Below are 27,719 nucleotides of genomic sequence, written 5' to 3' on the forward strand. Positions count from 1 at the left end.
GGAGTCAGTTTTGGATGTGCAACACCCCACGCAGTGTCAGAAACACTCCTCCTGCCTGGGGAGCCACATACATCCCAGCTTTCGCTAGCGACATTTGCACCGAGACGCTCCAGTCCCAGGCAGACAGACCAGCAAAGGCACCTAGAGTCTCACCCACACTGGTAAAGCCTGGAGAATCGCCAGAGAAACTATTATTTCTCAGCACTGCCTTCACCAGAGCCGCTCCAAGCGGCTGACACTAGGACTTACGACACAAGCACAGCAAAATCTTCACTAGCCTCAAGGCTCTGTGAGAACCCCAGAGCTACTGGTTCTGCTGCCAGCGACTGACAGCAACACGAATTTGACCTGTCTGGCAGCTAAAAGGCTGGCAAACCTAAATGTACATAATTCCTGGCTAGCTCGTAAGAAAGTATGTCCCTCCAAGCTGGCAAGACAGCTCATCAGCATGTATATAGCCCCAGACCAGCCTGGCACCAGCTGTCTCTTACTGTGGAGGGAATATTGCTATAGGATGCACAAGCAGGATGGGACTGAAGCGGCTGCAAGGGTGAAAGGACTCAAAGGCGAGCAGCGCTCGGTACGTGCGGAGGGCATCTGGACGAAACAGGGAGCACTGCACCAAAAGAAGAAAAAACGTGGATGATGGAAACATGAAGAGGCGTTAGGGGCCCTGCAGTGTGGCAGGACGATGCAGCCCGATACAAGAAAACCCCTGACGGCCTATCCTCTGTCTGCACAGATCTGTCAGCCCTTCTTGAAGAAGCCAGCTGCACAGCCAGAGCCTTGAACCTCACCCCGAAAGGGACAGCGAGGAAAACAGGCTCCTCAGCACACGTGCTCGGGGGAGCGCGCTGCCATGGGAGCCCGGCTTGGCGCTACGCAGCAGGCATGGCAAGCTGCTACTAGCATCCCACCCAGGAGCTGCGTGCGCCCAACCATAATTGTGTCAGATGTTATTTACAACGGGGGAGGAGGTGTGAACAGGGTTTCCCAAGAGATTTACTCCAGCCCCGAGTGAAGTTTTACCAGGACAATCGCAGCAAATAAAAGGCAGCCTTTTCCACCCCCCCCCGCCCCGTGCTGGAGGTGGGCATGTCTTTGGCAGCAAATGCAAACAGACAGCCTGGAACATGCCTCCGCTGGTGTGAACCTTGGTGAGCGCTTCAAGCTTGGAGTAAAAGTTAATGAGAGAAAGCGCCTGCAGACAGGCGCATTCGGAGAAAGCAGCCTTTGATGGGGCAGGAACAGCAAAGTGCGGAGCTTCCGTTTCAACACATTCACTCGTTTGCTGCTCTTCTTTTTACAGCTTCCTGAGGGACCAGAGCGCCAGTGTGTCAGTTTGCAAAGCAAATGCCAAAACGTAAAGCGAAACCCATGCCCCCCGCCTCAACTCCAGGGAGGCAGTAAATCCCAGGGTCCTCATCAGATGCCTGCAGGCCTGAACTGCCTCCTCACCTCCTGCTCCAGCCCCTGGCCACCGCCAGCGCTTGCTCAGTCCCTCCAGCCTCCCCAGCTGATGCCAGTGGCACCCCCACCACGGGGACATTCCTCCGAGAGGGGCACAGCCCAGCCGCTGTGCCTACAGTGTAGCTTACCTAACACTTTCCATTATAAGACCCTGGTTTTAGCTCCTAACAACTTTGCCAAACTTTAACCATTTAGGCTGCAATCCTTCATGCCAAAAGCTTTCTTCGAGCTAAATTTATTGGGAAAATTTCATCTACAAAGGTTCAGCCATTTGCCAGAATGAGGTTAGGGAAAATACATTGTTCTTCTCAAGTTAAAAATTCTTTGACCACTTCAGCGAAATCCCTAGCTCCTTCACACCTCGGAGCAGGAACCAGAAGTTTGGCAGGTGATGGCGGTGGGGTCCGGGCGTGCCTTCTGCCACCACCGTCCACCCCTGCTTTGCCAAGGTGGGGGCCTATGGAAATCTGAGTGTTCACTATCAGACAGCTCTCAGGTGCCACTCCAACTGAAGTAGCAGCTGGTTCATCTGCTGGGAGAGAGGAGGGAAGAAGAAATCAAGCCAGGTGAGACAGTGGAGAGCGAAAGGCAGGTAGAGAAGGGGGCCAAAGCACCACAAGCTAGGTCATAGCGTAGCAGCCCATTCTCCAGGCCCTCAGGCTCCTCTGCTGGCACCATCAGTCCTGCTCACCCCCAGCGTCTGGTGCATGTGGAGGATAACAGCCCCGCACGTCCAGTGTTCCTGCCGTGGCAGAGGCTTGTGTGGTGAATCCAGATTTACGTGCCCGCCGAGGATCCCAGATGAGGTCAGTCCCGTTGCACGGGGGAGCTCGCTTTTCTTAAAACGATGGGAACTACACATACAAAAACCATTACATGAACACAAAGTCAAGGGCTCAAAGGTCAGGCACACCACACTTAGAGCTGTCTATGCAACTTCAAGTTAACTCCATCACACTTATGCATTATAAGGGAGTCCTAACGACATATCACTTTTTCTCCCCTTAAGTTACCATTTTCTGTCAACGCAGAAAATTAAGAGTCAGTAGAGAACCTCCTGCAGAGCTTTCTGATGTGCTGAAACGGGCACGTATTCAGTAAGGCTGATGGCTGCAGGACATGGTAATGTTTTGGGGATTAAGATGGCTCAGCGCTATGCTGGAGAACTAGATTCTGTCTTTGCCTTGGTCATGAACTTTCAGGGGGATCCAGAAGCCACCTTAACCACTCTCAACACACACGGTCAGTATTTGCGTGTCCCTCGCTCGTTGGCTGGCCACGGTGACACAGAGGGGATGAAATCTGCAGACGCTGGGCAACTCTGCTTTGAATACGAACAAATGCAGCTCCTGAAGAACTATGTTTTTAGGAGAACTCCATCTCCTGCATTTCAAGGTGAGCAGTAAAAAAGCTAGAAAACCTGTGATTTTCCTTAAGCTCAGTTCCCCATCTGTACACATTACAGATATCAAGCAGAAAGACATCCAAAACTGAGATACTTTAAGACAGAAGCCAGTAAGTTTACACTATCCAATTATTTGCACCTGAACCTTCTAGCTCTTCCTATGCTCCATGCAGCACTGAGCATCATGATAACACTTAATCACTGACTTCTCTGGAAAACTCCCATGTGAAGGGAAAGGAATTTTACAAGCAAAAGGACAACGGGAAAATTGAGCCCAGGATCTCTTTGCCACGTCATCATCTCATCTATCACAAGAGGCCTTATCTGCATTACACCACACCTCAAGCGCATGGAAGTGCTGCCGAGCACAGGCTTCGAGGCTCGCTCTGTTCAGAAACAACCTCTCACAACGGCCCTCACGAGGATACGGCCAGATTCACCCACCCGACCTCTCGTGGTGAATGGGGCCGCGATCTTCCGTGGAAATGCGGAAAAAAGTCTGCTCTGAGCGGTGCCACGCAAAGAGAGGTTCTCAGGTGTCGAGTGAGCCATTCCCTGCTGGAAGGGCTGAGACCACAGGCACAAACCCACAGCACACGGAGAAACCATTCCAGGAAGTTTAACATCCGAGCCCCCATATTAGAAAATATGATCTCAGTGCTCCAACAACTTACATGTAGCCGGAGCCTCAGGTCCCAAAACCCTGTGCACACTGCAGTGCGCACACACTCACACCGGCTATTGAGCCCCCCCGCCACGGGACTCAGTAACTAAAAAGCCTTAACCTTCTACATTCATTAACGGGCATAAGACATAACGGTTTTATGCCAAATTCCTCTTTTCCCCTGTGATTTGAGATAGCATTGGCATGACCGTGAAGTTCCCCGCAGCTACCGTTGCTGCACCGTTCCCAGCAGGGAAGGCGCAGGGAAAAGCTGCACCCAAGAGCGGTGGGCTCAGCCCCGGGGTGCCCCAGCACCCCTTTAATTTGCTGCTACGCCTCCTGCCGGGAGGGTGCGAGGGAGCTGCGGGCTCCCATACAGCCAGCGCCGCTACGTTTCCTGCAGAGATTTGAAAACCTGTTGCAGTTCCAAAGCGAGCTTCGATTTCACTGTGACCAGCAGCTCAGAGACTCATAGTTACTATACAGCCGAATAAAATATTTTTTCATAAATTTAACGCCAGCATGTCTGTGTTTGGAAACTTTGAAAATCCATGTTGTATGGTTTACTGCACTGGAAAAGGTGCCAACAGAGTTTCAAAGGAAGGGAAGTGTATAACTGTTTCCTTTCAAATGCATTTTCCAATGGGATCCATTGAGGGAAAAGGCTGGAACTAACTAAAACATTATTAAAAACTGTTATGAAAAGAGACAGAGAGATGGAAAAAGATAGACAAAAACTCCAATACACAGCCGAAAGGGAGGGAGGGAGACAGGCAGCAAGAAAGGGGATATGGGCAGAAAGACACTTTGGGTGGGGAAAATGGGGCGAGACGGGGAGTTTTAACTGGCAGTCACCCTTCGTGGTTTCATATTGTTGCAGATCAATTGATCAGGATTTCAAGTGCTGCTGGCCCAGTGGCACAAGGCGAACCACAGAGTTGGCTGCAAGCGCAGCACTTGCGAACTGCTGACCTTCAGTTTTAAAACCAAAAATATTCTTTGGGAAACAGTTACACCAGGTTCCAGCCCAGGCTGCCAAGCAAAAAACAAGCACTACTAACCTGAAGTAACACCCCCCCCATCCCTTACACCAAAGCAACAACCAGGACTAGTAACCTGAAGTAACTCCCTGGTCTGATTCAACCAGCAGTAACCGAGCGTGACATGTGTGCAGGGGCTTGGCTCTTCCTTACTCCCTGAGTGGAGCGGTTAATTCTCCAATCGCTGACACCAGCCGTCACAACGAGCGTGCAGGATGCAGGTTTCGGCCGTCAGACCACGCTGGCCACATTCAAGCTATTCTAACGAAGTCTATAAATACCAAAGCGATCGGGTCTGTATAGCACGGTCACAGCCCAGGGTCCAAAACCACCGCTCCAGCTCCAGGCAGAGCCCTGGGTTTGCTGCCCCGTGAGCGAAGGGGGAACCAAAAGGGGCTGAAAACGTACATTTTGTCAACTATTTCAGCGCCCTGGACATCAGGAGGCTGCTGGGGTCGGGGCCCGACTGGGGACAGAGCCGGATCTCTGCTGCTCTGCCAGGCTTCAAAGAGCCAGGCTGGGGGTGGGCAGAGCTCGGCGCGCGCCTGCAGAGCTCCAGGCCTGTGGTTCTGCGGGGTGTAGTAACCGTGGGCTGTAGCACACATGTCGAGGGATGAAGGGGAAAAAAATAAACAGACAGACAAAAGAATGAGGATGCTCTGCCAATTCCAATTGTGCAGCTTTTATTTTAAATGCTTATCAAGCTGAGAAAGAGCAGAGTTCTTGGAAAACAAGGTTTCCTTTCTTCCCATGCCAGTGTCAAACACCCTCAAGGACGGGTACAGCACGGGCGCTCGCTGCCGGCCGCCCTCTCCGCAGCAGCTGCCGTCCTGTCCCGTCCCACCCGCCTCAGGACGGGTTTGCAAGTAACAGCCCTGGCGTTTCTGGTAAAAAGATCTCTGTGATTTATTTTTTTTTTTTTTTTTTTATTAATCTCCAATCTGGCTGGGTTCAAATTATGGCCAATTACCCACCAACACTTCTCGCTAATAAAATAAATTTTTACGGGCCCTAATTACTGCTTTCGCTGAACTGCTCTACAGGAAGCCGAAAGGCTGCGGCTCTCCAGACGGCAGCAGACAGTAAAGCGAGGCACCCGCGAGTAAAGCAGCGAGTGACTCAGAGGAGACAAGCCGCCGGAGGGGCGGGCGGAGGGGGAGCGCTCGCGCCTGGCTGGAGCGTGAGACACATCAGTTCATAAAACGCTGCGTGTTGTGCGCACGGCGCTCCAAGGCCGGCCATCAGGTCCCCCCGTCAGTCCCAGCACCCGCTACCTGTGACGCAAGGCTGTTCCTGGGGACCAGAGCGACGGCCGCAGCACTCTGCCGGGTATCTGCGGACGCGAACAGGCGAGCAAATTATATTTGGAAATGGCTGCATCAATCACGTGTGGCAGAGAGACGGAGCCGCCTCCCAGGGTGGCTCGGGGGACCGGTCCTCGGAGCGGGGGTCCCCCCGCGCTGGGTGCAGGGGATGGAGGGGAGACGGCTTCTCAGCCCAGCTCCCACCTTTGGTTCTCTCCATTACAAACACAGAAATAGCAGAAAGGTAGAAAAATGCCTCTGAAAATACGAAGTATCCAGCCTGCTCCCAGCTACGCACACGCTCCCGCTCGCCAGCACGCTGCAGCCCCAAAGGGCTCCCCGAGCATGAAAAATGAGCAGGAACCCACTGGGTGACTGCAACTCGCAGCCAGGCCCTCCCCGCTAGCAAGCTCGCCCTTAACCCCACCGCTCCGCGCGGCGGCAGGGAAAGCGGAGCCGCTGCTCTCAGCCCGGCGCAGGACGGCGGCAGGGAACACCCTCCGCGGCAGGAACGCAGCAGCAAAACCACCGGCCCACGCAAGCCCGGGCTGCTGGAGTCTCCCAAAGCGGGGCTGCCACGCAGGTATCCAGGCTCAGCTGGGGAAACGCGGCTCTGCGAGATTGATTAATTTTTTTTTTTTCTTTCTTAACCAGGATTACTTTAATTTTCGAGGCCTAATAGCATCCAGCTGCGATGGGGAGGCAAAGCTGCAGTAGTACAAAGACAGACCTTTACACGCTGGTGCAAACTTGTACAACAGTCAGCACACACACACGCGCGCGCACACACACACAAAGCCCTATAAAAAGGATGCACTGCAGTGGGATATTTTTAGTCTTGACAATACAGCACTAAAAATACGACTTTGCTAATACATCACTACAGAAATATTCCCAGTGTCCATTCAGGAACGGTTTAAAACATTTATTTTTGTTTCCTTTTGCAATGGTCAGAGAGGAGGGAGAAAATAGAAACTCATTGATAAGAGGAAACGAGAGAGACATGAAAAATTGAAAACTACCTAAAAGCTCATGGAGAGGTTTATTTTATTAGTTCTTAATAAATATCTTGCAGATTTCCTCAGGAAATACACCAGATCACATGTAAAATAGTTTGGTACTGATGTCAACTGTGTCAGCATATGAAATCTATTAGGGTGAAGCCACAGCAGGGTGATCAGCGTGCTGAAAAACTGCACGGCACCGAGGCGAGGGGGGGTGGGGGGAATCTCACGGCCCTTCCAAATTCTTCGAGAGGTAAAAAAGTCAGCCAAGACGCAGAGAGAGAGAAAAAAAGATCCCACATCCTGCTTTGTGCTGCCAGCAATGTGAAGTGCCCAGAGATTAATTCTATGTCTGGCCTGGAAATGTGACTTTAAAGCATTGGAGGGAGCGGGGAGGAGGAGGAGGAGAAAGGAACGAGAAGGCCAGGCGAAGCGGGACTGGCACCGTGCCACCGACTCCCCCCCTTCCCAAGCCGTGTTTCAACGTAGACAGCAGTAAACCCCAACAGACGGCAGCTCCTGGGGCTGCCAGGGCCTCGCACCAGCTGGGGCGCGTCTCCCGCTCCCCGCGCAGCCCCGCGCAGATGGGCCCGAGAGCATCACTTCCGCTTCGCCTGCTTTTAAAGACACACGAGCCCATGTGGCGGCATTTCGCCGCTCCCCGCCATGGCCCCGCGCGCGGCTGGGGCCCCCCGGGCGGGACGAGCCCCGCTCCCAACACCAGGCATGAGGTCTTGTCAGACCTTGGCTCCTCGGACCCTGCTCTGAAGGGTTTATGCTGTTCCCAACCCGCCTTTGGCAGCCGGCGCCTCCTTCTCCATCTCTGTGCCATTACCCGGAGAGCAGGCGCTGCTTACGCAAGACTCCCCTGCTCCGCTCCTGGGTCCGGCGGAGAAGCATCAGGAGTTCACCGAGGCAGGGTCAGAGGACCGCACGCTCCCAGGAGGAATGGGAGAAGGGGGAGCGAAGAAACCCTACAGCCAAAGCCGTCCCTATAGGGCATCTCCCTCCCACCCCACGGCGATGTGCTCCTGTCTGCCTCTCGTCCCACCCGGGACCTGAAAGCGCACGCCGGAGACCCATGCCAGCCTCGGGGACAGACAAATCACTCGTGCCCTCTCCATGTTGCCTACAAGCCAGCCCTATGGTCACGTTAACCACAGCCATCACGAACCACATCAATCAGTGTTAAAAATGACCCTTCAATTAGAGAAGGGCCATGTACCTTCAGTGCTGTCACCCAGCCAGGGTTAAACTGCCCCAGTCCGTACTGGCTGTGAAGCTGGACTGAGCATCACGTTAGCCCGGGTGACTCCTGCAGGTCAGGCTCAACAAGTCCTTGCCTTCCTTCTGCCCGTCGACTAGCATGGGCAGAGACAGCACGATGCTCCAAGAACCTGCTGCACGGTTCTTGGCAGGCTCTAACCAGGGAAAGTAAAAGATCTCCATACGTAAACCCACGTGGGGTCACCTAGCTGCATATGCACTTGAGAGTAGAAACACAGCCCTGGCTACGCTGCCATTCCCGATCTCAGCATTAAGGCAAGAAGAGATCCCAACAAGCCCCCAAGGGCGCATGTTGCCAACTGAAGCCTCCCCCAGCACTGGGCACCCGATTCACTGAGGGACCACAGCCTGCGAGCAGACAGAGGCAGGACGGAGCTGGTGGGGGACGAGCCCGCGGGGCAGCCCCCGGGAAGGAAGCTACCCTCACCGAGCTGGCAGGCTGCACCCAAACCTGCACAGGGCACGGGGCGGGCAGCCCTCCCTGCCTACACCTGGCAGGCTATAAAACAGCCCCGCAAGCGCAATCAAGAGTTTTACAACTTCACAAAGCACCATAATTAGCCTAATTATACAATGTTCTCTCAGAGAATTAAACAGAAATACAGTAATTGACGTGGTGCTGCTTAGAAGCACGAGGAAATCAAAGGCACAACGCACATTAAAGAGTCAGAAACATCTCTCTGAAAGCGAGAGGATTTCCTGTCACGGTGCAAATATCTAAAGCTTCACCGAAGCCACTGCACCTGGTGCAACCCCACTCCGGCTCCCTGGCACCCCTCTTTCTCCACCACCAAAGCAGGGGTGAGGCAGAGCCCCCAGACAGCTGCTTCAGGCACCTCCTTTCTCATTTTACGTCAGGGCTGACGGACAGTGCATGCCAGCGCTCCATTTCCTGCCTTTCATTTTATACCGCGACGCTGCTTCTTTGTCGAAACAGTGGTTTTGTTTCAGCGTTCGCAGAGCTGGCCCATGCCTTGGTGGCACGGCAGCATGAAAGCCCCTCCAACCTGACCTCGCCTGTCACTGGCTCTGTCCCGACTCGCTGCTTGGGCTGCCGAAGCTTGGCTGTAAAGCAGACTCGAGCTTTCTGATTACAAATCATTTCCCCTCTATTTGTCGCCCTGAAATGAGATCTCAGCATCGCCCTGCGTTTGGTGGAACAGCTTCAAGGGTAGACGTAAGGATGTGCTCATGTGACAGGCTGACCGGGCAGAAGCCCCCAGCGAGCTCATCCGACACTACTCGACGGGGACTTTTGCTGCACTTTGGCTGGAGGGCAGGACTGGAGAGTCTGACACACCAGCAAACATTCAGTTTCGCTGGAAACCTTTCCCTTCCCTGCCACAAAGCCCTGCTCGGTCTTTTGCCTCCGAAGCCAACGTCTAGATTTCAGAAACCTGAACTGCAAGTGGAAATTCCCTGCAGCGCGTTGATTATTGCATCTCCTGCTGGCACTTGTGGCAAGGGGAAAAAAAGTCACATGGCTTTCTGGACACACGTTTCGCTAAGGAGTCTTGCATCAGAGGGCAGAAGCCAGCAGCCAGGAAAATAACTCCAATTACGGTAAATAAATCCCCAAATATGTGACAATCTGCCTTTTAAACAGGAAACAGAGGGGAATAAGCAAAGGAAGACTTTGGTCTAAACATTGCTGCCACCAGCCTCAAGAGCCCAAGAGCGAGACCCTGAAGACACATCTGGGCCAAAAGTATTTTACCTGAACTTTGCTGATGTGTCTCGAGTCCGAGACAGCTTCCTTCCCTGAAAGGAAAGGCGCCGACAGTTCCCAGCAACTGTGCCAACCTCCAGCACTCCAACCACTCAGAGGAGAAACTCTGGAGGGTCGGCTGCCACCTCCGGACACATACGCGTCCCTCAGGAGGCTCAGCGTGAGCAAGCGGCTCGGCACAGGAAGCCGCGTGGCTCCAGAGATGAGCGATGCGGGTATTGCCCCCTGCGCCATTTCAACCCTTCGTCCTGCTCACACGGCCGAGGTCTGGGCTGCGCCTGGACACGGCGAGTAGCAGACATCGCTTGACAAGGGGTTAAGGATAAAAGCCCTTTGCTCAGGCAACGACATCTCAGCACCTGCTCGCTCTAGAGCCTCCGTGCAAGCCAGGCAGCACAGGGAAGGATGGACACCAGTCCCAGCCAGCCTTCCTCCGGGTTTCCTCTCCTGATTACAACTCAAACCCAAAGCAAATAAGAGCAGCAAGGCGCAGGGAGAGGAAGGATGAATTTAACATCCAGTTCCTCCAAACTTAAGGCCTTGGGAAGCGTTATGTCTTAACAGCACTTCACTAAAGACAGCACTACCCAGTCCCACAGGGAAAGAGCACACAGTGACTGCCAGGCGCACGCTGGTGATCTCGGTATAGACACTTCAGTCCACACTTGCTGTATGACGACCGAAGCCCTAGCACCCCAGAGAAAGCCAGTTATGAAACTGCTCAACTCCATCCTCCTTGCATCAAGTGGGCTGCGTTTGCATTACAAAACCAAGTCCCCCAGGCAGGTGGAGAGACCTCAGGCTCTGCTCTCAACCAGGCACAGGACTGCAGACGCTCAGCCTCCCCAAGATACGGCCCTGCAATACAACATCTTCACTGATCTCCCAGCTGTTGTGACCAAAGCTGCCATGGCCCACAGACCTGCCTGCTTGAAGGTGCCAGCTGGACTCCAGTGAGGCGCATACGCACCATGCAAGGAGGGGAATTGGGAGAAAAGGACTCAGTACTGCTCCCCAGACAGGGGAAGATCAAGTTGCTGCTTCTGCTATCTACAGCCTGAGGTTTATTAAGCTTCGGTTTGTGCCTAATTTTAAAACTCCACCAAACCAAGGCAGCTGTCCACAGCACCGCTTTATTTTTAAACTCACTCAAATGCACTGGACTCCCTTGCGTTCGACTCCCAGCACCTTTCATCTGCTCCAATACGCAAGATGTGGTTAGAGCCTCACGAGAAGCCATTGAGATGTGGCTGCAGCAGAAGAGCGGTATGTGCTTCCGCTGAGTCTTTTTCTGATGCTGCAGTTAGCTATTTGAGCAAAGCTGGGTCCGAGTGTCAGAAACCAACGAAGAACTGTGGAGATGGTCAGAGTTGAGGTTCTCCTGAGGGTAGATACCACTAGCCTCTGCAATGTCTCTGGGGATATTTTAAGGGTTCACACTTTAGGTCGCAAGCCAGAGCGGCTGTGATCAGCAAAGCAAAACATGCTCCATCCAGCGCAGGGCTGTGCGCAGTGGCAGGATGGCAGCAGAGCAGGCTGCTGGTTGCAAACGCACAGGCTGAATTCAGGGGGTCCTTTGGGTTCGATGCGTCCTCTCCAGCCAGGTTTGGGTGCTGAACGCACGTGCAAAAGGGGAAGTCCTGTACCTGGTTAGACAACGCAGTTGATTTGCACTAACCTGTGGATCCTTTGTTGTATCTATCAAGAAGACTGGGGCAAGGTCAACATCTCAGAAGCTGGTGTAGGTCCTCAAGGAGCAAGCAGGACCATGCACACTAGCAAACCCTTGCAAAGGCTATAGTTAGCAAACACTCACTGTGCAAGAGAGCTCTTTGTGAGCCAGGCAGAGTATCTCCACACCAAGTGGCCTGTGCAGTACTGACCTACTCAACGCTGCTCCGAGGACACTGGTGTGGCAGTGCAAAGGGGACAGATGCTGCTCTGAATTTGCTGCAGGGAGTGGGCATGAAACCTCCCTTGCAGCACAAGCCTTCAAGGTTTCCCAGCCAACCCTATCTCACACAGAAAACCCGACCGTGTTCCACTCGAGAAGACAGACCCAGGAAGGCTGCGAACCAAAGCCCAGCCTGACCCTGCCACACTGACTGCCCCTCTTAAACCCTCCTCACGTCCCACATGAGCTTTGGCAGGGGGACTGCTGCACAAATAGCAGGTCTTCCTCCTCATCCATCAGCCTTGGCAGAGCAGACACCCTACAGGCTGGTGACCCTGCTCTGCCGAAACTTTCCTCGGGTGGAAACGCAAGCCACTTTCCCAATCCTCAGCTAAAGCCGGGCGCTTGGCCAAAATCTCCCTGTGCCTCCGTGCCCCGACTCTGCTCGGCCCCAGGGGATGCAACTTCATTCCCTACATGTGCTGAGGATGCACATATGGCAGCCCCCTCCCCTCTCCACTTCCACCTAAGCCCGACCTCCTAACAACCTCCACACGGCACAACGCAACCGGCCCGAGAGTGCCAGAAGGCATCCAGGTGCTGCAGCCTGATGCTTCACACCCACAGCCAGGCAAATTTGCTGGGATTTCCGGGAAGTGTCTCTAGGGTGCCCCGGGCTGCTGCACCCCCACTTTGGTGTGCGTTTGTTTGGAATGCGGGGCCATTGGGGGGGAGAGGGGAAGTTATTCTGGTGGTGGCCTATGAATAACATCCAGTGATTTATAGGAAGTATAATCCAATAATACAGTAAAATAAAACAGTGTGTCTGAGATGGGTTTGATTCCAGGAATTATAAAACAAATTATTAAAGAGAGAGAGAAAGAAAAAAAAGACTCAGAGAGGCCAGATCGGAGTAAATTGGGCACAGATGGGCTGGGAGGGGGTTTCTCTCTCTCCCCCCTCACCGAGATGCCCCTGCCGCAAGCACGGCTTCAATTAGTCTTTTCAGAAACCAGAGTTTTATTTCCCCAAATTACAGAATTAAAAAAAAATTAAAATTCTTGGAGCGTTTGTGGTTGGGATAAAGGGATCCAAGCTTCTCTGTAAGTTGGTTCTGCAGATGGCTACCAAACTGTTAAACAGGCCACCCCACACAGGTCCTGCCTCAGCCAGAGCCCAGGATAGCCCAAGACGTTGATAGTCACCTACGTCCCGTGATGGAAATCTCCAGCAGCTGCATGTCTCTGCCATGCAGAGCGCTCATCTCTCTCTGCCTCCCTCCCCTGGGTGGGCCCTCCTTGCCCCATGGGTTTGACGTCTACGAGAAGCTTTTTCACACCTTAAATGCTCCTGACAGGAGGCAGCCGGGAGGTCAGAGGGGCCCTCGCTGGCTGCACGCCTCCGTGGACAATGGGGAGAGCAGCTCACTCGGAGGAACACGCTGTTTGATGCCGAACAGCGGGGGAAGCACTTCATGTGGGAATTCTTTGGCTTTCTCTGTCAGAGAAAACAACAGACCCAATCCATCTCCCAGGGTCTTCCCAGTGCTGCCCGGCTGCACAGGCAGCTGAGACCAGCTCCAGCGCGCCCGGTGCTGCCCCTGAGGGACCAGCACAGCTCAGCTGCCTGCGCCGGGCACAGACCACGGGGCTCTGCCTGCACTCAGCTGAGCCCTGTCTTGGGCATATGCTGCAGGGTCCGGGTAGCTGGGGGCCACAGCAGCAACCTGCCTGGGAGGAGGCCGTGAAAGGCCACGTGCCGCTCACAGTTGGCTGGCTCTGAACCCAGTTTAAACACCCAACTGCACCCCAAAAAGTCAGCCTGTCAGATGAGCACGTGACGACCTCACACGGATTGATTTACAAGAGTGGCGGCCGCTAGCAGCCAGAGACCTGCAGGAGGACATATCAAAAGTGCAGGGACACCCCTGAAGGACCACGGCCAACCTGTATCAGAGCAAAGGAAAATGAGTAAAAAGCAAAGAGCAGCAGATAGAAACTGTTACACATGAGTCCCCAACCTCCTGTGCTGCCTCACTGAAGGAATTGGGGCAGACCGAGCATAATCTGCAGCGAAAACGGGGGAAGCGGAGACTGAAACGGAGCAGGATAGGTGTCTGGTGTAACCCTGAGCAAGAGGGAGGAAAGGTGTTTATTAAAGCATTTGATTGTTCAAGTTTCCTTTTTCTCAATACCTGAAATCTGTGATTAAAAGTTTGTGTCCATAGGCATTAAACTGTGTAAAAAATTCCCCATGTCGAGACTGTTTTGCCAGCAACACCGCCCCACAACTGCTAGCACCGCTGGATCCCAGCACGAGGGATTCATTAGACACCAGACACGGGGCAAGCGAGCAAGTTTACAAGTTTCTCAGGAGTAGCTGGGGCTCCAGAGACCTGGAAATACATGGCGGGGGAGGGAGGGAGCAGCTATCCCGCAGGAGAACTACCCCTGGACAGCAGGGAAGGGAGGCTCTTGGAGAAACCCCCCCTCCCTGGCCCCAAACCCACAGATATCCTCCTGCTACCGAGAGCTCGCAGCTGAAGGTCAGACAGGCCCATGCGATGAGACGGACACAGACACGCTCTGACCCCAGATTTGCAGGATTTCAGTAGGAGGAGATCTCTGGAGGTCATTTGGTCCAACTGCAAAGTCAAATCCAGCTCTACAGAGCTGACGCAGCCAAGTTCTGACTGCGGCGAACCCGGCCCGTAGCTCCCCAGTAATGCTTTCTGGCAATTGGGATGCAGGCAGGGTGGGACTGCTCCCTGCGCCCTCCTAGCCTCCCACACACCCGCGGGGCGGATCAGCCCCCTCGCACCCGCTCCTGCCGCTGCCCATGCTACTGCAACCCAAGGAAGTGACTCATGTGCTGGGAAATGGAAACCCGCACCTTCCCGACAGCCGTTTCTGCCGTATGCTCCAGCCAGTCCTCTGCCCACAGCAACCCACACGCCAGGGAAGGAGCCAACACCCTCGGCTCCATGCTGGGCACTTCGTAATAATTCAGCAAACATTCTTGCTTGCCTTTTAAACTCCAGGCCCTTTGCTTTTTTTATTCCTTCTGCACCCAGCTCTTCTCAATATCACAGCGTCGGCACCAAGCCCAACCTGGGCTGTGCCAGCACTCAGCACATGAGTGCTCGGAGACCACCAGGGCACTTGCGCTGACAATGGGATTTGCTTTGCCAACAATATTCTTGGCGATATTTTAGGGTCACCAGAGCAAGGAGCCTTCAGGGAAATCCCTGAAGGGCGCTAAGCATCAGATGGCAGCCGCAGTGCCATCCGACCTGCAGGCATTTCACCAACACCGCCACCTGCTCTGCACACAGTCTGCAGTCCCCGGCAGGAACAGGTTCGCTTTCTCCAGAGATCCGAAAGCTGGGAGCAGCTGGCAGCTACCCACACAGGAGGCAGAAAACTCCGAGAATACTTATTTTTCACAAGAGATAAGAAGCGCTCCCTTTCTGTCACTCACACACATCCACAACTCAGCTACGGATAGACGAGCAGAGTCCAGTGGTCTGAGAGCTGGGATCGCTTCCAGCTCTGCCACAGGGGCTTGCCGTACAGCCCAGACAAATCTCTTCCTCTCTTTACCACCAGCTCCCGTCTGCGGCACAGACACCGCTATTAATATACCTACCGGGGGGGGGCACAGAGGCATTTGCTCATAATCATAAAGTACTTTGCAGCTCAAACATAAACACACCGTCGCTGGTTGGCATCTAGCAGGCGGGAGGGCAAGGCTGCCTCGCCAGCAGGACTGACAGCTCCCCCCAGGGCTTCTCCCAGGAGAGAAGGGTGCCTGCGAGCCTGGCCGGGCAGCATGCACAGCACACCGGAGCTGCTTCCCGGCCCTCCGGCCGACGCCGGTTCGCCCCATCAGCTGACCTCGGCCACTAACCACCAGCCTGACAAGTGGCCAACTGGCTCACGAGGGAGAAATCTTCCAGCAGCAGCTCTCTGGAGCTCAGCCTGATCACCCACATGGTGGCTTTGACTGAAATCCATTAATCCATTAGCTGGAGGCCTCCATCTTTGGGATCTAAATCCCATGCCATCGGCATGCGAAAACGCTGCTTCCTCCCACCCAGGGAGCGCAGCCCCATCCCTGCTCCCAAACACGTGGCTCAGGCAGACCTGGGTACCTGCCGCTGTGCGTGTCGGGGGGCCACAGGGAAAACCCACGTCCCCTGGAAGCACCATTTCAAACTCAGTGGAAGAAATTCTGGTTTGGTGGCATCTCTGCTGACCACCACATTAAACCCGACAATGGCAGAGACCACATACAGCCTCCTGGGTGGATGGAGGAGGAGAGGGGAGGAAGATGAGTAATACTAGTTCTCTAGGTGTCTTAATACAGGGAATAGCCTCCAGCCTGGCCTTTCACAGAGCAGCATCTCCCATCACATAACCCAGCTGCCTGCACAGACACAAGCGGTCAGAGGCAATGCCGCTCTCCGAACAGCCAAGGCCCTCCGAGATCCTTCCAGCCCTTCTGGTGCCAAAGTGGGCACTGAGCATGGCCCAAGCTAAACACTGGGAAGGCAGAGCCGTAAAGCAATGCCTTCCTTCTGTGCTTGATGACTCAGGCTCCAGGGACATGAGATTCCACCTCCCTCCTCAGATGCCTCAGCCAGCTCCACCGAGGCCCAGCCAAGGTCCCTTTGCTGTCCCTACGTACACTGACACCCCCAGTCATCCAACCACCACTCCGCTTCCCCATCCGTCTTCAGCTGGTGAGTCCCCCCCACGCTTCTCCATGAGCAACTCGGCCATACAGAGAGCGGCTGATCCCCAGCCCAGTTCCCCTAAAGCAGCACATGGTACCTTTGGGCTGGGAGTTGTACACTGCAAACATGTTGATTGCCACAAGCTGGAGCATGCGGGTGCTTCCGATGGGAGGGGGGCTGTGCTGCAGCAGGACCTGGAACTCCCTCAGGACCTCCTCGGCCACCGCAGGGAAAGTCTCCATCCTGCAGACAGAGAGAGAGTCTGTAGAGCGCAGGCTATGCCCCGGGGCGCAGGGCGGTCAGTCGGCACAGCTCACTCAGTGTCACGTCTCCTGAGGAAGGGGGACCCCCTGGGGTGCTGACTCCCGTCCAGGAGCTGTGGGGAATGAAGGTGCATGCTGCGACACAGGCAGCTGAAGCCTTCCTTAAGAGAGGGTAGCGAGGGGATTGCTCTGTGACCGACAAGCAGCATTCCTTTGGCAGGAAAATACGGCCTTTATGAGTCATTTCTGACCAACCATTTTTTTCTACTGACTTCTACCAATCTAGGAGGGGTGCCAAGAGGCCAGCAGCTCACTTGGACCAGGAGCAGCCCATGGGACTCCTGAGAAACCCAGGCTGCAGCAAACTGCACACACTGGTGCCACATTGCGGATGTGGCAATTCCAGTGCATTGAATGTTGGCCAGAGCGTGTTTCCTCCAGAAGAACGGTGCCTGTCCCTGGGCTCCTCACTGCAGGATTGGATCCCATGGCACCGAGCCCTGTCGCCCCCAGGCTACACACTCCCTGGCACTGTGATTGAGCCCCTAAACTTCATCACTTAGAGCCCCACCGGACAGGGACTCGCAGACTAATGACTGGGCTCAGCTAGCTGCTGGAAACGTTAAAGCTGGAGCTGGTCCCTGCAGCACACAGCGCTGCTGTGGCTCATCAGGACACAGCAGCCAGCGCTTGCAGTGCCACGGTTGGGGATGGGGTGCGCTTTCAACACCGCTCACAAGCATCCATGGAAATTTGACACATTTATCCTACTCTTCACCTAGCATCACTATGGGAATTAGCTGAGGTTACTTATCAGAGCTGTTGGATCCTCAGCAACCACCCAACTGAAGTGGGGTCAAAAACTGAACTGATTGCAAAGCGGAGCACAGTCAATTCATGGAAATGACTGAGACATGGTTGGCCACAACAGCCCTCCCAAACAGAGTCCTCACCTGGCATCCCATGAAGACAACTTTATAACCAAGAAGCTGCCAAAAACCTTGGAAACTATTGGGTGGAGGGGAAAGGTCCTCCTGTCCCATTGCGTCTTCTACTGAGCTTGCTGCGTTGCTTCTTGCTCCTACACTAGAAAAAGCCACAGCTAGACCCAGCAAGTATGAATATCTGTCCACTCCAGTTATCAGTGACATTGTACTAGTGTGCCCATGTGGGAGCGAAGGAGCCAAAATCTGCAGTGGGTGAGGCAACTGGAGCCGGGGCAGGCAACCTCAGGGGCCTCCATAGCAATTTCCTCTGTCTTCCCCTGAGAGGTTCAGATCTTGCGATATCAGCATGCTACAGGCTGGATTAGCAAGCCACTTCTGGTAACCCACATGGGCAATTCTGCTGGGCTTCCCCAACAGACTTTCAAGACAGTAATAGGTTCTATTTTTAAAGACAGAAATGGCTTTCTTCTTAACCATATTTCACGGATGCCTTTCAACAACCGGTGCTGCCTAGCAGCAGGGGGACCCTCTCCCCGGGCACTGTTTGCTAGAGCAGTTCAAAGTCTCTGTTACCTTCCCACAAACATGGGCTCTAACAAACAGACCCCTTGTACTTTGTAGCTGTGCAGAACGGAGCAGCTCCACTGGTACAAAAGCACTGCTCCCCCTGGAAGAGGCAAATTCCTTGGATTTGGGGTGCAGCCAGGGAATTAGAGCAAACTGATTGCTTCTAAAGACTTCCTAATTTTGAGAAATCTCAGACCACATCCAGCAACAGCCTCCTCGGACAGACAGGACACTGGGGATGGAGGAGCCCTTTACAGGATGGGTTGTTAGTGAGGAGCTGAAGATTATTGCCATGGAATAACAACAAGAAGGAGCGAGGGCTCCCTCGGCCCCGCCAGCTGTGCTTTGATACCGCAGCACATCTGGAACAGCATGCAGTAACCCCACTGAGCTCAGAACCAGCAGGTCAGGAGCAGAGCGGAAGCTTTTAATAAATTGCTTACCTGTGGTTTTAGGAGCAAAAGAGTCCAATTAGGGCAACATCATCTTTTCCGTACCTTTTACAAATAAATCACTGAGGATCCTGCCCAAAGAGGACTCAACTATTCCTCACCTTTTACCTATTTTAAGCGCGGAAGCTGTTTAGCAGGGCTGGACGATTTTCTCTTCCTGTGTCATGGTATTACTTTCTAGTTCCCTTCTAAGTACTTCAGGGGATATTCTACCATTAAACATACTTGGGTTTTCTAAATGACTGTCCTGGGAAGCAACCGCCTCAAACGCTGCATCTTAATTTTACAAAAGTCTCAGGAGCCAAATGCGCAAGCAATCTCCGCAACATCCCCATTAATCCCACTGCTGGCATGCGTTCAACCAGAGCTCGGCCGTGAGCACGGCCCCACAGAGCCAAGGACCAGCAGCTCCCCGGATGCTCTGCCCTCTGGCACAGACACGCTGCAGTTACCAAACCTTTTGTGGGCTCTTGCAGCTTTCCTCCTCTTTTCCTGCAGGCAGGAGGACATCCAGTTCTGCCTCCTCACTGCAGGCCAGCCTGCTGCCCACAAGGAGATAATCAGTGCCTTGTGATTCAGGGAGAGATCAACAGCATCGGCAGCGAGCGGACTGCTCTCCCCCTCGCCCTCAGACAGTCGGATCTCCAACAAATTGGCCAGCACAGCTCCTGCTTCCCATTGCTTTATGAAGGATCCAGAATCAAGCACGTGCCACTCCTGACTACCCACCCCAGAGAGCACGTTGGATGGAACAAGCGCTGAGGCTTCAGGCTGCATGGCAGGGTCGGTGCTGTGTCCTGCACTGCAGTGCTTCCCCACCCCAGGAGGGAAGGGGACAGGCCCAGACAGAGACAAGGAACTGTACGTCTGGGTCAAAAAACCAACAGCAGGGACCAGTTGCCACTTTACATCCACGCTACCTTAGTGGCCTGGAAAAGGTCTCTCAACCCTCTCACTTGGAGCGATTAGTTCTACAAGAGACTGAAGGAGCCAACAGAGCTCATGAGACTGCATCTGCCTACGAGGCACTGGCAGGCTCAAGCAGAGACCACCGTTGCTGGAGACTATGTGAACCCACGCGAGGTCTCGCTACAACAGCTGTCCCCATACAGCTGCCCCATCACAAGGGCCAGTCCAGACCCGCAGCGGGGACAGCTCCATGGGACACCCATCAGCTGCAAGGCTGAGTTCTGCTCCCTGGGTCATAAGGACATCCCCCAGGCTGGGATCTCAGCCCAGGCCTGAATCAGGCTTACTTTGCTTCAAGGGTAGCTGTTCAATTACTTGAAACCAGTTTCTGACAGACATTGCCAAGGGCACTTCGTAGAAACCCGTTCCCACAGCCAGGGCAGCTCTCAGCTATGAGGCTTTCACTGAAATGGCAGCGAGGAGACAAAGGGCAAGGCTTGTCTTGACACGCTCCAGAGGGCAGCTTTCAGCCACTGCATGATTCTGCCTTGATGGCTTTGTGCTCCTCGCAGGCAGCAGCCACTGAGAGCCCCCCCAGAACCACCTCTCTGCTGGCTAAGAGCGGGAGGAATGGGAGAGAGGGGGCAAAACCAGAAATTAAGGGGGACAGAACATGGTTAGGTGATGGGCGAGAGAGACAACAGTCTCTAGTCCCTTCCGTGTGCATATCAGCCACCCGAGCTCAGCCTCTGCCAGAGGGGCCCGGTGCGCAGGCAGGACCAGACCTTGAGGTGGGGGAAGAAAAAGCCCGAACAATAACCAGTGTGGATGGGAGGGCGGGTAAGGAGAATAAGAACCAGGAGGCTAGGCCTGCAAGAATTCACACCCTGTGCCCTCAGCTCCAAACACAGCTTAGTTGCTAACAATATTAAATTCCAAAAAGACTTGTAATGTAGGAAAATAAAATAAACATCCTGCACACTTACCCAATCCTGGTAAACAGCTTCCCATGGGCATGGAGAAAACTGAGGATGAACCTTTTGTTCAGCTGCATGGGAAAAAAAAAAAAAAAAAAAAGAAGAGAGAGGAGAAAACAATTAAACTCTCTCCGATTTCCTGTGAATTAAGAATGTCCCCAGTGACAGAAGAACCTGGCCTGGATGCTGGGGGTGGCACTGGAGATGGGAACCAAATGGACATGCCCAAACTCTTACAAACATCATGCACACAGGCACGGGCAAGTGCCAAACAGCTGGAGCCGGAGCGGCGCGAGGCGGTGGAGACACAGCGCCCTCTGCCGGGCCCCGCGCTCCCTCGCAGGGCCGTCCGCCCACCGGGCACCGGGCACCGGCCCCGGGCGCCGCCCGCAGCCCGGGCAGCTCCGGCTGCCTTCGGGGCAGCCCCGGGCCGAAGGGCTCCTCCTCCTCCGCGCCCCGTCAGCCCGAAGCGCAGCTCGGCCTAAGGGCTGGTGCAGAAGGAGTCCCCAAAGGCAGCCTTTCCCACTAGCGTTTCCCACCGACGGAGGAAAAAACACCACAAAACCCCAACCAACGAACAGAAGAGACTCGGGATTCGGGAGGAGGCTGAGCAGCCTCCGGACAAGGCGGAGAGGGAGCGGGATGACCTCACCCGTGCTCTTCTGCGGAGACGTCAAGGCGGCGAGTTCAGCAGCAAAGCTAGGAGCGCTGTGTGTGCCCTGCCAGGAGCAGCTTCCAGGAGCAATGGGGTACCGGGGTGATGCTGCACCCCTTCGTTTAACTCTGGCCTTAAGCAATTACAGAGAGGGAGCCCGTGGTCAGATGTATGAGAAAAGCCCCTGAAACTGCAGCAGTGATGCTGAACTACCAGAGCACCACGGAGCTAAGGGGATAGGGGGGAGCTGGCTGTAGCACGTGGCGTGATGGCAGCTTCTTGCCCTGCTTAGGTCCAGTAACACCAAAACCTGACTTGAATAATGACTTACTACCGCTCTAAGCCACCTCTGCTAGCTCAGCAAAGCTCCGCGCTTTCCCAGTCCTTATCTAAACAGCTTTGAAGAAGGCCGTGGGTGGGTAAGTAGTCACTTTGCCTGGCCCTGGAAGGTGGCTGTGTCACACTCGGAGTGGACTGGCCTCGCTCTTACCTTCTCCACAGCAAGAGGCTTTCCTCTCGCGCCCGCGCGCCTGCACAGCCTCAGCGCGGTGAGAAAAGCCAGGCGCTGAGCATCGCGCAGGGAGACACTGACCAGGAGCGACCCGGAGCACCACCGGTCTCCTCCCATTTGCGCATGATTTTTATATCTTGAACCCCTCGATAAAGTTCGGCAACGCCACTTCAATTTACATGGGGATCAGAGGCACAGAGGGAGGATGAGGTTACGGGGCAGGGCCATGGCAATGCCCGACCAGACGCATGCAAGAGGGTGCAACACGGGCACCGGTCAGCGCTTCCAGGCAGCACCAAGCTCCCCGTCAGGCCTGGCTGCGGGGGACGGTTATCACGGGCAGTCCTGGCTCTGGCGCTACCTTCCACCCTCGTTTGCTGAGCCCCTCGGCTCACGCCATGACTTATGCCAGTTGCTCCGCAAGGTGCGATTACTCGGCTAGGTGTAATTAACCCAAGCTGCGTTCCCCGAGGACCCATGCAGGAGAATGATGCCCTGCTGCAGCGTCGCTCCTAGGCCATGTGCGAGTTTAAACATAAAACCTGTCTCATAAAACAAGCCAGACCAATTAAACCAGCCCCCGCAGCAAGGGGTTCTTGCTTACTCACTATTTTACTGCTGCCCTAAAGAGCCCTTTCCACTGGAACTAGACTTTATTTGCCACCGTTTTATTAACTCTGCAGATGAAACCCAGAAGAGACTGGGGAATACTGGGACAGCACAGCAAAGCCCTTACTTACTCTGCCAGTGCAGTTTGGATACAGCTGCTTCTCCACCATCCTCCTTAGGACACCAAGGCAGCTCAGAACTTGAAACCTTTAACACACTTTTTTTTTTTTCAGGCAACAGGTTGTAGAGGTAGAAAGACAGTTTGTGACCAGCTCAGTGGCTCCAGCCATGATCACATACCCTGACAGAGATGCAGCATAACAAGTTTGAGCCTCTAGCTCAGGTGCAAGAGCCTTGGTGGGGTGGAGGGCAGTGCTCAGCCCCACAGCGAGCCCATGTGCTGCTGCTGCCTGCAGGAGCTGGAGGAGGCGGTCCATGCTCCGTGCTCTCCAATGGGGCATATGGAAAAGAGCAGGAGCTCCTGACCCATCTCTACTGGAAAGCCTATCGCAACACTGATTGGCAGCTGCACGTGGGGGAAAGAAGAAATTGCGGCAGAAGTTTTTCTCCAAGGCCCACATTCACCCACAGCCCCGGGAGCGCTCACCCCGCAATCCCCACACCACTTTACTGGCAGCGGGGGAGTACCAAAACTCCTCACCTTGAATGGAAAGTGACGCCCGCGCCCAGCGGGGACGTGCCCAGAGTGTTCCCACAGAGACGCCCGGCTCTGGGCGGGCTCGCCAGGACCTTGGCTTTGCCCCCATTCTCTCAGAGCAAGTTTCAAGCTCAGCCTTTTCACTCGCAATCCCAAAGACTAACCAGTCACACTCCACGGGAACCAGTGCTGAACCGGGACATAGATATGTGCGCATATAGGTATTCGTAATTTTTTTTTTTAAAGGAAGTAGGATACCTGCCTCTAGGAAAGAAGCATGTTTCATGCCTCTTGCCAACTTAAGCACAAACCCAGCAAGCCCAGGCAGAGACCTGTGTGCCCCAGCACTGTGGCATCTCAAGCAGGCACCTCTCATGCTTCTTTCATCACTTTTTCTCTCACAGCCTCAAGGTTTTGATGAGCTCATCACTTAACTTTGGACCTTTCATCTCCGAGTTCATGCTAAGGCCACGGGCTGCTTTGACTGGGCTTTTCTCTGAATGACTCTCTCTAGTGACTCACCTGTCCCTCAGTCTCCGGGAGCCCTCCCTGCTCCTCCCATCAAATGCCGCTTCTCACAGAGAGAGGGAAACAGTGACTTCCACCGAGCGGCCTGGGTTCGGGGCAGGGAGGAGGAAGTCCTGTCACCTGCTGTTCTGCATTCGCATGGTGGAGAGGAACACTTCCCCAAAGCCCTGCTAGCGTGCTCGCTACCCTGACAGAGCTAGCATGAGAGCTTCAACAACTCCTTGCCTTCATCTCACTCACGGTGCAGTCCAAGGGTGGCCACCTCCAAAGGTTTCCTGAAAACGGTCCTTGTGCCAATGTCAGGGTGCCAGGGGAAGACAGGGCTCCCTGCGCACTAATATCGCTGCCCTTTGCGGGCAGCTTTGCTCCCTGGAACAGGGAACCAAGTCTGGCTGGTCCCAGTTTGTCGCTTGGGAAGAGTCCACCAAGTAAGGCTTATAAAACAATGAAACTATGTCAAAAAATGGATTTTGGCCCTTCCAGTTGAAAAGCGGGCATCACAGATATGGAAGTTATGAGCGTATAGTGAAGGCATTAGTTATAAAAACAAACCAGCTGTCAAGAAGAAGAAGGGGTCCCTGCACACAGTAGTGCCTGAAGCTGAAAACAGCTGTTTCGCTGTCATGAGTCAGCATGTGCAGACAGACTAAATCCACCTGGGAAGAGGCAACCTCACCAGAGGAAGCAGCCCACTGCTGCTTGGGGAGCATTCACACACCGCACCGCCAACCAAACTGGATTTGTTACCATGGAAGAAATCAACAGTGACTAACAACTTCTCGTGGAGCGGCTAAGTGCAGAGATAGCAACGGTCCTGGAACAGCCAGCTCAAATCACCGAGAGGCCATGAGGAGTACGTCCTGACAACACACAGAACAGAGGCGGTCAGACAGCTTCAGGAAAGGTTTGTCATGTCTTGAGCCAGCAAAGCAGAAAGCAAGGCCCAACCTCAAGAGGCCGCGCACTGACCAAAAAGGGTTGAAATGCGTCTCCCACCCCAGCACAGAAACACTGTAAATGCCACTGGGGCGTGCAGGAAAAGGACTGCCACGAACCGGGCTGGGAAGCAGAGCTGCCGTGCTCGAACCCAGTGCGGACCCATTTGGCTCACTGCGAGGAGCGCACAGAGCTTTGGCACCTGAGCATCAGTCCCAGCTGTGAAGGAGGCACCAAATAAGGGAAGGATTCTGGAGCGGCGACTCCTGGGGAAAAAGCATTTCAAGTTAAAAATTGTTACTTCAGGTTTGGAAGTAAATTTCAGGATCTGTTCTTTATCAAGTGAGGCAAACTTTCTTCAACATCAGCAAAGCATCTGTGGAGCAGAAAGCGGTGTCAGAGTCAAAATAGGCTGCAAAAGACAAGTCCATTAATCAAGAGACCAGATGCAAAACTGCCTGTAACAAATGCGCTGTCTCCACCGACTGGAAGGGACTGGAGCGCAGCGGGACATTCTCCTGAGTCTAGGGGTCTCCTCAGTGACAAGGGGTTGGGGATACAGACCACAGAGCCACACAGCTCCACTCCAAAACACGTACCACACTCATCCCAAATATTTTCAGGGTTTCTTGGGCAGGCAGCCTTTTCCAGGCACAGCTTCCTTGCTGAGAGCTCTGTGAAATAATATCCAGGCACCCAAACCGTGCCATATTCTCACTCCCAGCTCAAGGGCTAGATATACCATGTTAACTATTAAGATTATTCCTCTTTTCCACAGGCAACTCCTCCAGAGCTTTAAACCAGTCCACCAGCAGCAGTAAGCCTGCTATCTCCCCTGGAGATGGCCTTACAAATATGAGCCTGAGCCTTTATCCCATGCCATCCCAAGCTTGCAAGACACAGCTCTGGCTGGTGTTTTCCACAGCAGTATCTCGCTGAAATAACACTGAGCACTGCTGTAGAGCTTCCTGAAAAGCCCAAGATGCTGCAGTGCGCTCGACTGGCAAGGTACCAGTAGGAGGTTTTTACTGTTACAGGTGCACTTGAAACAAAGTGCTGGTGGAAAGTGTTTTGTGCAAACGGCTACCTACATAAAGGAGACAAGACAAAAGGGCTATTAAGATTGTCTGGCATTTTTGCAGTATTTACAAGGTACCCACAGAGCTGTGGGCAAATTCCAGCTGGGCTAATTACCTTAATCATTCCTCTTTATATACCACCTGCAACCACAAACAGATACTGAGCTCGCCTTGGCTTCTTCTTGCCATGTGTTCTAGTGCCGATTTCTGTTTAGCAGTCACGATGCCCTGTCCTGAATCAGACTAATTTCTGTAGCATTAGAAGCTATTCCAGTGAGAATCTTGATACTTAACGCCAGACACTACACTAATGTAAAATCCAATTTGCTATGACTTGGAAGAAAGACGGAAACCTGATGCACTGTGGACTTGAGACATACAAAATTCATTTCCAGGTAGAGAGACCTTGAGACACTCCTGCAGCTTCCTGATCTTTTGGACTGCAGCAGCTACAGCTCCAGAACACATCTCATGGCTATGAGAGTGGCAAGTCAGCAACCCAGCAAGACAAAAAGAGGCATTTAGGAAGCCCCCCAGCAAAACCAAGGAGCTTTTGATTTTTCCCTTCATCACTGCAGGGAGCAGGTGAGATGAGAAACATAAGCAAGAAAACTGTGCACTTTAGTAACATAAAAATCAAGCAGTGGCGACTTCACGGGCTCTGAAACAAATATCTGACCTATAGATATATTTAACATTATTAAATAAACGAATTTACTAGTAGAACTTTCAGTTTAAGGAAAACAGGTCGAATAGAGTATTTATATGCATGTTATTTCCTTTTCAACCAAACCTGTATCTAAGTTTGGTTTCTATAAATTAGTAATACACAACATTCTTGAAAAAATATTACCATTAAATAGATTAAAAACTGATCAAGTAACCCCTTAAAAAGCAGCGGTCTTCAGGGACTCTCACTGAACTGGATGGAAAGAGGTTGGTAGAGACTCACTAGGAACATTTTCAATCAACGAACTGAAAGTAAATTCTGCTGTCAAACTGCCTGTGTCACAAAGGCGAATGGAGCAGTAAGTAACGATGGCTACAGCGCAGTCACAGAAGGTTATTATAATCGCTTCAAAATCTGAGGTTTTTCAGCATCAAATGTCATGTTATGCATCTGGGATCATGTAAAATTAAGTCTCCAGGAGACCGTGCCCGAGGCAGATTTTCCACAAAGGCTCTAGGGACTACAGCGGTTAAGCTCCTAACGCTATGTCCGGTACAAAGGGTTAACGCGTCCCTTAGACGTACAAGCAGAGAGCAGGCACCGGACAGCACATTTACATCTACATATGGCACCGGAGAGGCTGACGCTGAAATACTGCATCCAGTTCTAGTGCCCTTATTTTTAAAAGGATGCTGAAAAACTGGAAAGGGTCCAAAAAACAGCCATAGAAGTGATTCAAAGGCTAGAAATGATGTCTTGCAGTGAAAAACTTAAACAGCTCAATCTGTTTAGTGTATCAAAAAAGACTGGGAGGCGATTTGATTGCAGGGTGCAAAGCGCCTCCGTGGTACTTAAGGGCTCTTTACACTCGCAGAATAGCAAAGCACAAGAACAAACTGGAAACACTCACTCTGGAAATAAGGTATAAGTGTTTCAGAACCAGTGCAATTATCACTGGAATGAACTCCCCAGGAAAAGGGTGGATTCTCAAGACTGGATGTCTTTCTGGAAGTTTTGCCTTAGCCAAACACAAGTTATTTGGCTTCATACAGGAGTAGCAGGGTGAAATTTAAGGACCTGTGATATACAGGAGATCAGACTAGATGATCTAATGGTCCCTGCTGGCCATAAACTCTATGAATCTATGCAAACATGCCAGAGAGTCCTCAGCTGAGATATCAAGTTAACTTTCAACATAAAATTTTTCACAAATTGGCTCCGGTGCTGCAGGTCATTTAGGATACAAGCTCAGCTCTTCAAGGCTGCATCTGGTTAAGCACTGAAAGGGAGATGACCCAGGCAGAGCCGTTCTTTCTCCAGCAGGTAAGGGGGAGGCCGTGTGCTGTGCACTGAAGCAGCCTCAACCAGCAAAAAGCAGTTTATACTCAAACACACACTGTTTGCCAGGAGTAAACAGCATACC

The 27,719-nt window shown here is 53.2% G+C and overlaps 1 protein-coding gene across 1 annotated transcript in view; it reads right to left on the reverse strand.

The window, feature by feature from the left end:
- The window catches only part of SMG6 (SMG6 nonsense mediated mRNA decay factor), a 114,529-nt gene that overhangs the window by 67,499 nt on the left and 19,311 nt on the right, over window positions 1-27,719 (reverse strand). Inside the window, exons 9-10 of the mRNA XM_059829166.1 lie at window positions 20,660-20,721; window positions 16,633-16,778 (exon numbers count right to left, since the gene is read on the reverse strand). Of these exons, the coding sequence (XP_059685149.1) occupies window positions 16,633-16,778; window positions 20,660-20,721 (208 nt within the window). The remainder of the gene's footprint in view (window positions 1-16,632; window positions 16,779-20,659; window positions 20,722-27,719) is intronic.

This window comes from Gavia stellata, chromosome 25 (genome assembly GCF_030936135.1).
Source record: "Gavia stellata isolate bGavSte3 chromosome 25, bGavSte3.hap2, whole genome shotgun sequence".
NCBI lineage: Eukaryota > Metazoa > Chordata > Aves > Gaviiformes > Gaviidae > Gavia > Gavia stellata.